Here is a 13,401-nt window from a genome sequence, read left to right on the forward strand (position 1 = left end):
CTGAACTTCTCCCAGCACCACAGGACCGTGACCAGGCCACCACAGGACTGTGACCAGGCCTCCAGGGCTTCTCATGTCCCCACCATGCCAGATGCCAATCTCCCGGTTCCTGCCTGGCGCCAGCTGCTCTGAGTCAGACCTGTCCCTGGGCTGGAACCCCTCCACACTGGGTCCAGTGGCTCTGCTCCTGACCCACCCACCCAGGCAGGGCACAGAGGCCCAGGCCAGTGGGCCAGGCAGAGCAAGGCTCTGGAAAAGCCTGGGGCACTGGGCTTCCGGCCCAGAAAGAGAGCAGTCTGGACCAGGGAGCTGGGTCCTGCCACCCCACTCCCCTGCTGGGTCTCCCAGAGAGCCCGTCTGGCCCCGCCTCACTCAGACTCGCACCTGCTGCCCTGGTCCCATCCGTTCTACCTGCTTGTCACCTGCCCCTGTCGGCAGGGCCAGTGACCAGACAGCCACACCCCATCATGCTTCGGCCCCTAGTCCCCAGCTGGAAGGTCCAGGGGTACGTTCACTCACTCAGCAAGTACGTCCTGGCCTGGCCTGTGCCAGAGCATGGGACGTGGGGCACCCCCACAGGACACCCCTGGCTCCAGCCCACCTTCACAAGTAGCCCACCTTGCCTCCTCCAGGGTGCCCTCCCAGACCGCAGCGTGCCGGAGCGCTTCCTCTGCTTTCCACTGACTCTCCCACCGCCCTGGCCCATGTGGACATGTCTGCTGCAATTTGGCTCATTAACTGTGCCATGGGTGTGTCCTGCTTTGCACGGGGGTGTGCAGCCACCAAATCCCCTGAACTGAGCCTACCTCCGACATCTGTGTTCCAATTTCTACTCTCACAGCCACCACTGAAACCACTACCAGATACATCAACGATGACATCAACAGTGCCATTACTACCACCACTCTCACCACCACCCCATCACATCAACATCTCTGTCATCGTCACCACCACATCACCTCCATCATCACCACCACCACCACATTATCAACACCTCCACCATCACCACCACCACCACCACTATGTTACCAATACCTCCACCACCATCACACCACCACCACCACCATCACCACCACCATCACATTATCAACACCTCCACCACCACTGCCCCCATCAAAATCATCACCATCATAGTATTAACAATAGTATCACCATTGTCACCACCATCACACCATGACATTATCAACAACACCACCATTATTACCACCGTCACCACCATCACCACTACCAAAGGCATCTTCAGAATTAACACAAATAAATAACACTATCTCCTTCACTATCACCATCAATAACTACACCATCATCAGTAGTAACCCATCATAAATAACATCATTACTCCACAGTCACCACCACTAGCAACTCACCAACATCACCAGTACCAGTCGTTACCACTGTGTCACCACGATCAACACCACCACCACCGTTGGTAACAGCGTCGATCATCACATTGACAGCACCTTCATCATCACCACCACCACACGTCAGCAGTGTACCACCACCACTGTCACACCAACAACCCTCCCTGCCCCCCACCATCGCACCGCCCACACCACGGCAGCACCATCGTGCTATCAGAAGCAATGCCGTCCCCACCATCACCACCAACAACACATACAAGCGTCACCAGCACTGTCACAGTCACTACCTCTCATAGCATCTGCAGCACAATCATGACCACTGCCACCACCATGACTGTCCCTCCCAAGGACACCACAATTACCACCTGTTCCCCCACGGTCAGCACATCACCGCCACCATGAGTAACATCACACGAAATCATCATCACCACCACTGTCACCTCATCAGGTCCGGCGTCGTGACTGTCACCAGGATGGATCCTAGTGTGGCAACCATCATCACCAGCATTCAGGTCTTTGGGTCCCCGCCATGCCCCTGGCAGTGTGAGCAGGCCCAGCTCTGCAGGAGGTCCCACCATCGTCCTCATCCTGCCTGCGGTCTGCCTGTCTGGGCTGGCCCAGGAGATGCCGCCGGAGCCTAGCCCTCTCCTTCTACATCCCACCCCAAGGCCAGACAGTTCCCTCACATGCATCTAAAAGACGTGGGCAGGGGCTTTCCAGGCGTCCAGGCCCACAGGGGCCCTGCTCCCCGGCTCCCACCTCTGGGCCTTTGCGCATGCTGAACTCTGCAGCGCTGCGCCCTACTCCCAAGTGGGCTCTCCTTACCCCTCCCAGTCATTCCAGCTCCCAGCCACCCCTTGTGTCCTCTGAGAAGTCTCCAGCATGCTGTCCAACATGGAGGCAGCCCTGTCTACAGAGGCAGAGACCAAGACCCAAGGTGGAGGCCAGCTTGCCCAGGGTCCCCTAGTCAGGAGCAGGGCCAGCATTTGGGACTTGGCCCTCCTGCCCCCTGGCACCGTCTTGGGGGTGGACAGGAAGTGTCTGGGTGGAAGACCCAGAGCAGGGCAGGAGGAGTGGGCCTGCAGATCAGGCCCTGGGAGATGGGGAGGGAGGCTCTTCTGCTGCCACCCGTCCCTCCTCCAGTGCGAAGCACCTCCCAGCCACACCTCATGGGGACTGCCACAGGCCAGAGGCAGAGGCTGGGCTTTTTTAGAAAGAGAAAGGAGTTGGGGAGGGGGCGGTGAGGGAGAGGGCCGCAGGGGAAAAGTGGACGGGGGAGGAGGGGGAGGGGACAGAGGAGGAGTGTGCAGTGGGGAGGGCACGGGCGAGGGAAGTGGGCAGCTCCGGCCTGCTGGCAGCCAGCAGTCTGCACTCGTCTCAGAGGCGCCAGGCAGGGGCGGGTGGCACCTCCCGGGACTGGGCAGTGCAGACACTGTCCCTTTTGCTACACTGGCCCTGGAGCGGGTGCTCCGGCCCTAAGGAGACAGGCCTGGGCTTGCAGAGCTGACGTGGGCAGTCACAGATCCTGAGCTGGGGGCTATCAGACACCCTGTGTCCCTCTTGGCTCTCACCACCTGGTCTTCCCTGCACAGGGCCCCTACCCATGGAGGTGTGGCTCCCCAGGAGTGGGCATCCTGCTGTCCTGTCCAGTGGGTGGCACGTAGGGGCACCAGGAGGCCAGCCCCATGTGCTCGGGGAGTGAGTGAAGGAATGAACAGTGAGTGGGCCCCCCATGCCCAGAGGGGCCCTTCAGATGCGCCCACTCCCACTCCTGCACACCAGGAGACCCTGTGGACGCGCCTGAGCCCTGTCCTCTGGGGGACAAACTGGGAGCAGTCCCAGGGATGACTGTGGATGGGGTTGACACTGGAGAGGGACACGGTAGGGTGTAGGAAGGTGCCTGTGGAGAAGAGGCCCAGGGCAGGCACAGGAAGGCCAGGCAGGGGAGGCCACGCAGCAAGAGTCCTGCCTCAGCTATGGACCTCCGGAGCCTCAGGCTCTGCCTCAGCCAGGGCTGCCAGCCTGCCAGGCAGCCAGCACTCGTGAGCAGCCTTTAGCCGGGGTGCCTGTCCCTGTCCAGTCCCTCCAGCTCTCCAGCCTGCTCCAGCCCTTCCACAGCCAGGAGAATGCAGCGAGAACAGGCTCCCAGCAGCCTCCACCAGCTCAGAGGCCCAGGACCACCAGAGGGAGACTGCAGAGATGGACAGGGAAGGAGCTTGGCTGGGGCAGAGGCCAGCCAAGGTGGTCTCACTGAGTGGCACTCCATCCCACCTGGCCCCTAGCCCCACCTGGTGGGGGAAGCCAAGCACATCCTCTCCTCCCCTCTCCCCGGCTCACCACCCTGTGGAGGCCCTTCCCAGGCTACCAAAGAGGCCTCTGTGCCGGGCCCATCCCCACCCTTGCCCCCCTCTACTGACTCCTCTGACCCATCAGGAACCAGCCCGCGTGGGAGAAATCGGGCTTGGAAACGGCTGTCGACAGCTACCTGGGGACCCTGCCAAGTCTGCCTTCCGCTCGCCCCCGCCTGCCCCCTCACTGCCCTCTCCCAGGGAACCAGGGCAGCAGGGGAGGGGCCAGGCTCTTAAAGGGACCAGGATGCTCACGGGCAGGGATCCCGGAAGGGTCCCTCTGGACAGTGCCCCTGGCCTGGGCCCTCTGCCAGGCAGGTGAGGTGTAGGCAGGAGTGGGAAGGGCACAGATCCACAGGGGTGACGGCAGCTCTGGGCTGGCCCCTGGGCTCTGGGGCCTCAGTCTCTGCATCTGTAAAACTGGCTAATGCAGGACCAGCAGGCAGACAGACAAACAGGGAGGACCTAGTGTGTCTGGATCAGGGTCAGGCTCGGGAAGGAGCAGGTGTGGCACAGACCATCCCCTCTGCCAGCCCAGCCCCTCTGCTCTGCCCCCAGGTCCCAGGAGGCCTGTGACACAACAGGAGGCTCTGAGTTAGGGAGCCTCCCAGCCCAGGGCTCAGGAGCCTACTGCAGGGCTTCTCAGAGCCTTCAAGTCCATGCGTGCCTGGCCAGGAGCAGACAGGGGGACCTGGCCCCTCCCACAGCCCTCCCAGGGGCTGCATCTGGCAGAACAGCCCAGACATGCTGGTGAATCGCCATGAGGCCCCCAGGCCGCTGACCTGGCCAGAAAAAGCCCTCATGCTGGGCCTCAGTTGAACCACTTTCAAGAGGAGAGCAGACGGTCCCGGAGGATCTTGCCAGCTCTGACTTCTATGTTCTGCAAAATTCTGGATTTTAAAAAGGGTTTACAAGACTGCGAGGTCCTTGGAACAGGTCTGTGTGACGCTCGCAGGGAGCTGTCCTTTCAGCACCAGGAGCAGGACTCCCAAGGCTGCCGGCCTCCACCAGCACCACCGGCCTGTCCTGGGGCCACCCAGGGCTCCACTTGGTCTGCATACGGCCACACCCTGACCCCAGCCCCTGTGGGTGTGGCCTGGTTTGGATGCAGAGCCTTGGCGGGGTAGCTGGGTTAAGGGTCTAGAGAGGAATCATACTGAGCTCCACGAAGGACACAGATCCAGGGGCTGATGTCCTCACAAGAAGAGGGAGGACACGACACAGAGGGGGGACGGCCACAAGGCAGCCACAGACAGGGACATCAGGACCCCTAGGAGCCCAGAGCAGGGAGAGGAGGAAGGAGCTCCTCCGAGCCTTGGAGGGAGGCGGCCCTGCCCAGGCTGCGGTCAGAACCCGGCCTCCAGGGCTGGGGGAGCACAGACTGCTGCTGTCTGAAGCCACCCGTCTGTGGGAATTTGGGTCATCTGTCAGGCAGCCCTAGGAGACTGACAGCCCCTTCCCCAGCTCCCCCCTGTCTCCCTGCCGACTCCCACCTGCCCCGTCCGTGCACCCACGCACCATCCACAGCCCACCTGCCCTCCCTCCTGGTCATCACCCGTCATTCACTCAGACACCTGACTTCCTCCACCAGCTGTCCAGGGATCGTCCTGTGCTCCTGAGCCTCCACCTTCACGCCCACTGCCCAGGGCTGCCACCAGGGATGCACCCGCCCTCGGTCCTGCTCCTGCCCCTGGTCATCCAGCCACCACTTGCTAAGAAACCACTCTTCGTCCTTCAGAGGTACCGATAGGCTTTACGTGGCTGCACTGCCGCTGTCAAACTCACATGCTTGGGGGACGGCAAGGGGGTGTGCGACAGCGTGAGTGGCCTCCTCTGGCTTAGACCACTGGGGACTCTGCAAGGACCCCCTTGCTCCCTGTCTCCCACCCAGGCTCTTGTGGCCCTGGCCAGGCTGGAGCAGGGGTGTGGGGGAGCAGTAGCCCCTGGGCTGTGCTGCCAGGCCAGGGCTGCAGGCCTGGTGATCCAGGATACGGCACCCAGGAAGGTGGGTTATGAAGGGCAGCAGGGACTCCAGGGTCTCCTAGGCCCAGTTTCTGCAGCCCGCCGTGTTTTTGCAGGGAATTGCTGAGCCCTGCGTGCCGGGAATGTGTGCAGGGCAAGACAGGTCTGCACTGGGGGTGGGAGCCTCCGGCACCTTCCTTCCAAGAAGAGTATGTCACAATGTCGACTGTTGCATGTGGCTAGAAGAGGAGGTGGTTCTGCAAGCACATGACACATACATGACGCAAGTGAACATGTATAAGAAATTCCAGTTGAGACATGGAGCAGGGCTCAGCCACTCCTCAGGGTCAGCGCTCAGTAGAATCCAGGGTAAGGGCTCAGTGTGTGATCAGAGTCAGGGCTCAAGAAAGGGGGATTGTGTGTCCAGGGTCAGGGCTCAGTGTGTGTCCAGGGTCAGGGCTCAGTGTGTGTCCAGGGTCAGGGCTCAGTGTGTGTCCAGGGTCAGGGCTCAGTGTGTAATCAGGGTCAGGGCTCATGTGTGATCAGAGTCAGGGCTCAGTGTGTGTCCAGGGTCAGGGCTCAGAGTGTGTCCAGGGTCAGGGCTCAGTGTGTGTCCAGGGTCAGGGCTCAGTGTGTGTCCAGGGTCAGGACTCAGTGTGTGAACAGGGTCAGGGCTCATGTGTGTGAACAGGGTCAGGGCTCAGTGTGTGTCCAGGGTCAGGGCTCAGTGTGTGAACAGGGTCAGGGCTCAGTGTGTGATCAGGGTCAGGGCTCAGTGTGTGAACAGGGTCAGGCTCAGTGTGTGTCCAGGGTCAGGGCTCAGTGTGTGATCAGGGTCAGGGCTCAGTGTGTGAACAGGGTCAGGGCTCAGTGTGTGATCAGGGTCAGGGCTCAGTGTGTGAACAGGGTCAGGCTCAGTGTGTGTCCAGGGTCAGGGCTCAGTGTGTGAACAGGGTCAGGGCTCAGTGTGTGTCCAGGGTCAGGACTCAGTGTGTGAACAGGGTCAGGGCTCAGTGTGTGTCCAGGGTCAGGGCTCAGTGTGTGTCCAGGGTCAGGGCTCATGTGTGATCAGGGTCAGGGCTCAGTGTGTGATCAGGGTCAGGACTCAGTGTGTGTCCAGGGTCAGGGCTCAGTGTGTGTCCAGGGTCAGGGCTCAGTGTGTGAACAGGGTCAGGGCTCAGTGTGTGATCAGGGTCAGGGCTCAGTGTGTGATCAGGGTCAGGGCTCAGTGTGTGATCAGGGTCAGGGCTCAGTGTGTGTCCAGGGTCAGGGCTCATGTGTGTCCAGGGTCAGGGCTCATTGTGTGAACAGGGTCAGGGCTCAGTGTGTGATCAGGGTCAGGGCTCAGTGTGTGTCCAGGGTCAGGGCTCAGTGTGTGAACAGGGTCAGGGCTCAGTGTGTGGCCAGTTAAAGGTTCTGCCTGATTTGGGATCTGGGCTGTGAGTAAGGTCAGGGTTTGGGTAGGATCCTCTTCTTTATGGGTTTGAGAGGTCCCTTTGGTGGTCACAGATGTGCACCCTCTTCAAGCCTTCCCTGCGCACAGCATTCCTCCCAGGCCCTTGGGCTCCTCCTGTGTGCACCACGACACAGGCACACGCTGGCACAGACCCCATCTGCTCTCTGGTGCCCAGGGACAGGAGTGGCCTACAGGTGAGGCGGGTCAGGGGAAAGTGCATTTGGATCCTGCCCCCTCCTGGCCAGCCTCCAGCCCTCCCTGTTAGACTCTGCTGTCCCATGCTGGGACAGAGGTCTGTCACCCTGAGTTCTCTGCTGGACCACAAGCCTCACAGCACCCCAATGCTCGGTGACAGTGCACAGAGGGCAGGCCCAGCTGGGTGAGGCTACACACAGCCACCTCGGTACCCTCCTCTTGTTGCTGACGCCCAGACCTGTGATGGCCTAGTTCTCTGGTGCCTGGGGGTACAGCCCACCTCCCTCCATAGCTGCAAGAGAAGGAGCAGGCAGAGGCCACGCCAAAGCCCAGCGCCCCAGAGGCTTGACCTTGGTCCTCTTGGTGCTCACACTCCTGCCCCAAAGCCAGCAGACTCCAGCCACAGGAAGCGAGGCTGAGGTTCCTGGGGAGGATCTGCCCAAAGCTGCCCAGCAGGTCCTCCCTGGCCACCTGGAGTCAGGGTGTCTTTTACTCAGACCTGAAGTGTCAGCAATGTGGCCACGGCTGTCCTGCAGGCCACTGGTTTCCAGTGCACTAGTGGAAAGCAGGAAGGCTCCGTCCCAGGCGGGCCAGCTGGAGGGCAGGCAGGTGAACCGGAGCTGAGCAGGTGGTGGGGGAGCAGCCCTGAGGGAGGGTTCTGGGCTCGGGGCAGGGCTTGGGCCAGTGCCAGGGGCAGACAGGAGGGGCCTGCAGCACCAGCACCATCTCCACCCCCAAACTGCAAAACTTCACCAAGTCCAAAGGTGGCCACCTGGGGACTGAAAGCATAGGGGTGTCTTTCTCTATCTTTTCCTGAGTCCCTCTTTTTCACAGAGAGCTTATGCCACTTGGAAAACCCAAAGAAAGCTGTCTGACCGCAACCAGGGTCGGTGGCTTCCCCAGCTGTCAGGCGTCACGGCTCGGCTTCCAGATGCACGCAGGAAAGACCAGAGGAGCCGGGGGCAGGCAGGTGAGGCAGCGTGCCTGGCCCTGCACACACACCCGGCACAGGGCCTTTGCACAGTTGTTCTGTCACAATGCTGTTCCCAAACGCCCCTCTGCCACAGACCCTTCTGCCTCACTTTTTGGCAGATGGTGTGACTCAACATCTTACACTGGCCTGTTTACTCCACTGGGCCTCCCCGCTGGGGACAGGAGGAAGCTGAGGGCTGGGACCTCGTAGAGCAGTGACCCAGCAGTGGTCCTGGAAGTCAGAAGGTGGGCAGGTGGGCAGACGACTTCCCATCCCCCATCAGCTTCCATCAGTCCCCCAACAGCCCCACCGCGGCCTCCCCTCTGCCGATGCCCATCCTGTCTGCCCTTCCCGGCTCCCCGTGCCCTGCAAACTGCAGGCTGACGCCCTTCCTCTCCCCACCAGCCACAGCATGAAGGACGGCCGCATGTACGGCCAGCCCCTGGGGGTGGGCTGAGCGCACTCACACGCTGCCCGGCCTGGGGAAGGGGTGCGAGCAGCGCCAGCCACAGCCCCGGATCGCACCGTCCCCGGCGCACACTGAGTCCTGTGGGCCCAGCGCCAAGCCCTCTGTCCTGCTCCTGAGACCGCGTCTCCAGGCTCTGGGGAGCACTCTTCTGGCCCTGCACACACGTCCTCTGACCCGCCTGGGCCCCTGGCCCCATGAGTGAGGGCCATCTCTGCCCAGCAGCGCCAGGCCTGGCACAACCTCCAACCTCTGCTTCTACAGGGGCCAAGCTCGGCTGCTGTCTACAGAGTGGTCGACGAGGGTCTGAGCACCAGGCCATGGCCGTGCCCACACTGCGGGGGACCCCGGGCCCGCATTCCCTGGGCTGCGTATCAGCAGTCCTGGCTTCCCAGCACCTGGCGCCCACCCCCACACTAGCACCAGGACTTGGCCCGCTCTGGGCACAGGGAGGCTCGGGTGCCCCTCCTCCCTGGAAGGGGGCGGGGCGGCCTGGGCAGGGAGCAGCAGAGGACCATGCCAGAACACAGGTGGACAGGGGATGGCGACCCCCCAACCTAAAACCTCACTCCAGTGAGTCCCCCAGCCCTCGAGCCCCAAGGCCACCAAGCCCAGAACTTACACATCTGTCTCATCCCACAGGATACAGGTCTGGTTGGTGGTGCCCTGGGAGAGAAGAGGGGAGTCAGGGCCACTGCCCGCTCCAGAGGGCCACTGGCTGATCCACCCGAGGGTGTGCTGGGCATCCTGCCCGTGAGGTCACCCAACAGACTGCGTTTCACAGGGAAGAAGCTGAGACCCAGAGCAGAGATGGGACTGGCCCAAGGTCACTGTGTCTGGCATGGCCCCACCTACCCACCCAGTGTGGCTTTGGACAGCTGGCTCCCTTGAGCCCAGGTCAGGTGCTCAGTCCTTACCCAGCCCTTTCTGTTGATCATTTGATAAGGGAACGAAGGCAGAGAGGGGCTGAGCAGACCCTAGTGTCACACAGCTGGAAAGGACAGGGCTGAGCTCTCCCCTGGCTTCCCACAGTCCCGGCCTGTGGCTTGTGGCTGACACTGCCCTATCCTGTGTGGGTGACCTGGGTGACCTGACCCCGGGGTCCTGGCCCTCAGCCCATCCAGAACAGGCCACGGGGCAGCGGGAGCTCTGATCCTATGCCCCTGGGGCCTGGGTCTCCCTGGAGTCACAGCTGCTGTTCTGGGGCCAGGCGCCCCACGGCTCCACCAGGGAGGCAGGGCCTGCCTGTCACACAGCACAGCCGCTGGAACCCAGTGCCCTCCCAGGTGCCCAGGGAGGAGGTTCTCGGCCCGGGAACTGCAGAGGCCCTCCTGCAGGGCAAAGCCTGCCGTCTGCCCCGAGGCTCCCGCGCAGGCACCCCTCACTCTTCCCAGCTCAAGGGCACCCTCAACATGGAGGGGAGTGGGCTTTCCAGGGGCGTCAGGAACCAGGGAAGGGGGGCTGGGCCCCACTACAGCCCCCAGCTGTGCTGACACCTCAGAGCAGCTTCCGGGAGAGGCGAGAGGGCGATTCCAGCACCCCCGTCCAGCTGTGGTGCCACCCGGGCCAGTCGCCACACCTCGGGGCCACAGTGTCCCCAGCTGCACTGGGCAATCGCAGCTCACTCTCAGGTCAAGACCCAAGAAACGTGAGCACAGACAGGGTGTCATGGCACGCGGCGGGGGCACTCACGTTGTACATGTGGGCAAACTCGATCTCCAAGGGTGTGAGCAGGGAGCGGGGCGGGGGCTTCACGGTCACCGAGATGACCTTGGAGTTCAGGACTGTGGTGTTCCTGGTGGGAAGCCGCAGAGTCAGGGCTGGTCTGTAGCCCGGCCTCCCCAGGAGCTGGCCCCGTCACCCCTGCTCCGGGCCTCTGCCCTCCTGGCCCCTCGAGGCCAGCCCACCCACTCAAGGCTCCCTCACGCCTCCGGTGGAGGGCTCGTCCACCCCACCTGCCCACCTCTGCAGGGCCAGGAAGCTGCCCAGGTTCCGGTACAGCACGGTGCCCACCACGAACACGGAGGTGTCGTCGGCCTCTGGAAGGAAGCACACGGTCACCCACCCATGCTGCCTGCTGCCCTGGGCCCACTGCCCTGCCCATCTGCAGGCCCTGCCGAGGGAGGCCCTTCCACCCAGAACAGCTCTGGCTGGGACCTGGGGCAACTGCCTGGGTCCCCTGTGGCAGAGGGAGAGCTGTGCCCTCCTGGAGTGCCACCGAGGGCTGCGCGGCAGGCAGGGCTCGCTTCTCCCCTGGGGATGGGGACCCTTGCCCCCACAAGTCCAGCCAGTCCCCCCCGCAGAGAGCTGGTCCACCGGTCACTTAGCTCAGCCCACAGGGGTTCTGGTGACCCCCAGGCACTGTCCCCCTGTAGGGGGATGGACTCCAGAGCACCAGGAAGTCACAGGGAAGCAGCGCTGCCCCTTGGGGCAGGGAGCTGGGCCCCAGAGGGACTGCTCAGGTGACAGGTCCTCCAACTCTGGGGCCTGAGTTCCCTAGCAGCCCCTGCCCTGGGGGCCCTCACCTGCCAGCCCTGTGGAGAAGACGCTCTTGGACACAGTCACCCTGTCCTCCGGCACCTTGGCCCAGTCTCCCGTGGCCCGCCAGCCCTTCATGGGGAAGCTGATGTCCGAGGCACTGCTGGCCGGAAGCTTGTGGATGCTGAGGACTGGGGCAGGGCAAGAGGACAGGACAGACAGAAGGTCACATGGCCAGGAGCCCCAGCCTGGGGAGCAGGACAATGGCACAGAGATGCCCAGGGCTCTGGGGGCATGGGTCATCGTCCAGCTGCCACCTCCCAGTCCCTGCTCAGCCCTGGGCACAGGAGCTGCAGATTCCAGCCCCACACACGCTGGCCGCACACGGCTCCGCACTCTCTGGCGGGAAAGCCTCCATGGGGTCACAGATGGGGAGCAGAAGGGGCAGCAGGTATGGCCAGAGCCCCAGAGAGTAAGAACCAAGAGGGGACCCTGCCCAGACTCTGTCCACATGGAGGATCCACAGGGAGCCAGGTGCCACTCGCCCCTGCCTCCCTCCTGGGACGTGGCCCACTAGCCCCAAGTCTGTGACCTGCCCTCCTGCCCTGAGTCCACTGTGCAGGTGGACACCCCCTCTCAGGACACCGAGGAAGGCTGCCACAGTCAACCCAGGCCTCAAGAACACAGCCCTGGGGTGCGGCCTCCCACCCGTCACAACTGCGTCCCTTTCATTCCCACGCCCCACCCCAGGCAGCCACTGACTGCGCCCTGGTGTCCCTGGGCCTGGGCAGTCACACAGATGTGGAGTTCGGGGAGCCCTAGAACCTCTGGGGCCATCCTAGGGCTCTGGAGCCCCCAAGGCTCCCCCTGCCCTGCCCAGCCCAACCCAGGCCCACTGGGTGCCACTGCTTGGTGGCAGGGAGTGGGCCCTGTCTGCACACCCTGGCTTCACCTCACTGGCTTGGCCTTGCCCTCCTTGGACTTCTGAGGTCACCCTGGGGACAGGACAGCCCACCCCCCAATCCAGAAGGACGCTGCCAGCGAATGACGTCACTCGTGAGGCCCCTCCAAGAGCACCTGCCCTGTGCGGGGCACTGGTGTGCAGCCTGAGGGGCAGCAGCGGGCAGACAGACCCCTCCTGGGTCAACAGGGCCTGCCGGGCAGTGGGGGAGTCCTCCCATTGGTGGCTGAGGAGGGGCACATCCTGGAACAGGGAGGAGGAGGAAGAGGCCCTTGGGCTGGAGCCCATGGGAAAGGGCAGAGGGCAGGGCAGTGGGGCCAGGAGGCAGGGTCCAGTCCTGCTGAGGCAGGGAGAAAAAGGGCAAGGGTGCTCACGGGACCCTTTCAAAGATGGTGCTGTCCAGCAGTGAGCAGCAGGGGAGGCATGCAGGCCAGGGGAGGGGCAGCTTCAAGGTTCTGGCCTGGCCGGGGAGCGGGAGCAGGAGCCCCAGCTTGGTGGACACCCAGGCAGCAGGGCCCTGAGCTGGAGCCAGGGAGGGCCAGGCTGCAGGGGGATGCTGGACTCTTGACCTGGCCCTGCGGACCCTGTGTGGTTTTAAGGCCTTGAGGAGGTGAGTCACAGGCACGAGAGAGCGTGGGGCAGGAAGGCCCGGAGCCTGGACCCCACCTATTCAGGTGGGACAGGGACCAGCCAGGGAGGAGTGGACAGTCCAGAGTGGGAGGTGGAAGGGCTGGTTTGATGTCCAGTGGAGAAGGGGGAGAGGAAATGGGGAGGGGAGGTGGCCAGGAGTCAGAAGCCAGGAGCTGCCCAGAACACAGTAGGCACCAAGCTGACCAAAGGGTCTTTTTGTTTGTTTTGGTACCAGGGGTTGAGCCCAGGGTGCTTAACCACGGAGCCACAGCCCAGCCCTTGTTGTCTTCATTTTGAGACGGGGCCTTGCTGAGATGCTCAGGGCCTCACTAAGTTGCTGAGGCTGGCTTTGAACTTGCCATCCTCCTGCCTCAGCCCCCCAAGCCAATGGGATTGTATCCATGTGCCACCATGCCTTGCTGACCACAGGGTTCTATGGTGGACATCACCCATGACCCTGATGGAGAGCAGGGACACACACCTGGCTGGGTGGGCTCCTGGTAGGTAGGGGGAGAGGAGCAGGTGAAGGAGGCTGGGGTGGGTGGGCCAAGGCAGAATGTCCTCTGTTAGGGCT

The 13,401-nt window shown here is 62.8% G+C and overlaps 1 protein-coding gene across 3 annotated transcripts in view; it reads right to left on the bottom strand.

The window, feature by feature from the left end:
* Nucleotides 1–13,401, bottom strand: part of Adgrb1 (adhesion G protein-coupled receptor B1) — a 61,394-nt gene that overhangs the window by 30,726 nt on the left and 17,267 nt on the right. For all 3 annotated transcript variants that reach the window (XM_077800803.1, XM_026403050.2, XM_077800802.1), the window contains exons 13-16: nucleotides 11,284–11,427; nucleotides 10,722–10,797; nucleotides 10,451–10,553; nucleotides 9,381–9,424 (exon numbers count right to left, since the gene is read on the bottom strand). In XM_077800803.1, coding sequence (XP_077656929.1) covers nucleotides 9,381–9,424; nucleotides 10,451–10,553; nucleotides 10,722–10,797; nucleotides 11,284–11,427 — 367 coding nt within the window. The remainder of the gene's footprint in view (nucleotides 1–9,380; nucleotides 9,425–10,450; nucleotides 10,554–10,721; nucleotides 10,798–11,283; nucleotides 11,428–13,401) is intronic.

Source organism: Urocitellus parryii, chromosome 7, assembly GCF_045843805.1.
Source record: "Urocitellus parryii isolate mUroPar1 chromosome 7, mUroPar1.hap1, whole genome shotgun sequence".
Classification (NCBI taxonomy): domain Eukaryota; kingdom Metazoa; phylum Chordata; class Mammalia; order Rodentia; family Sciuridae; genus Urocitellus; species Urocitellus parryii.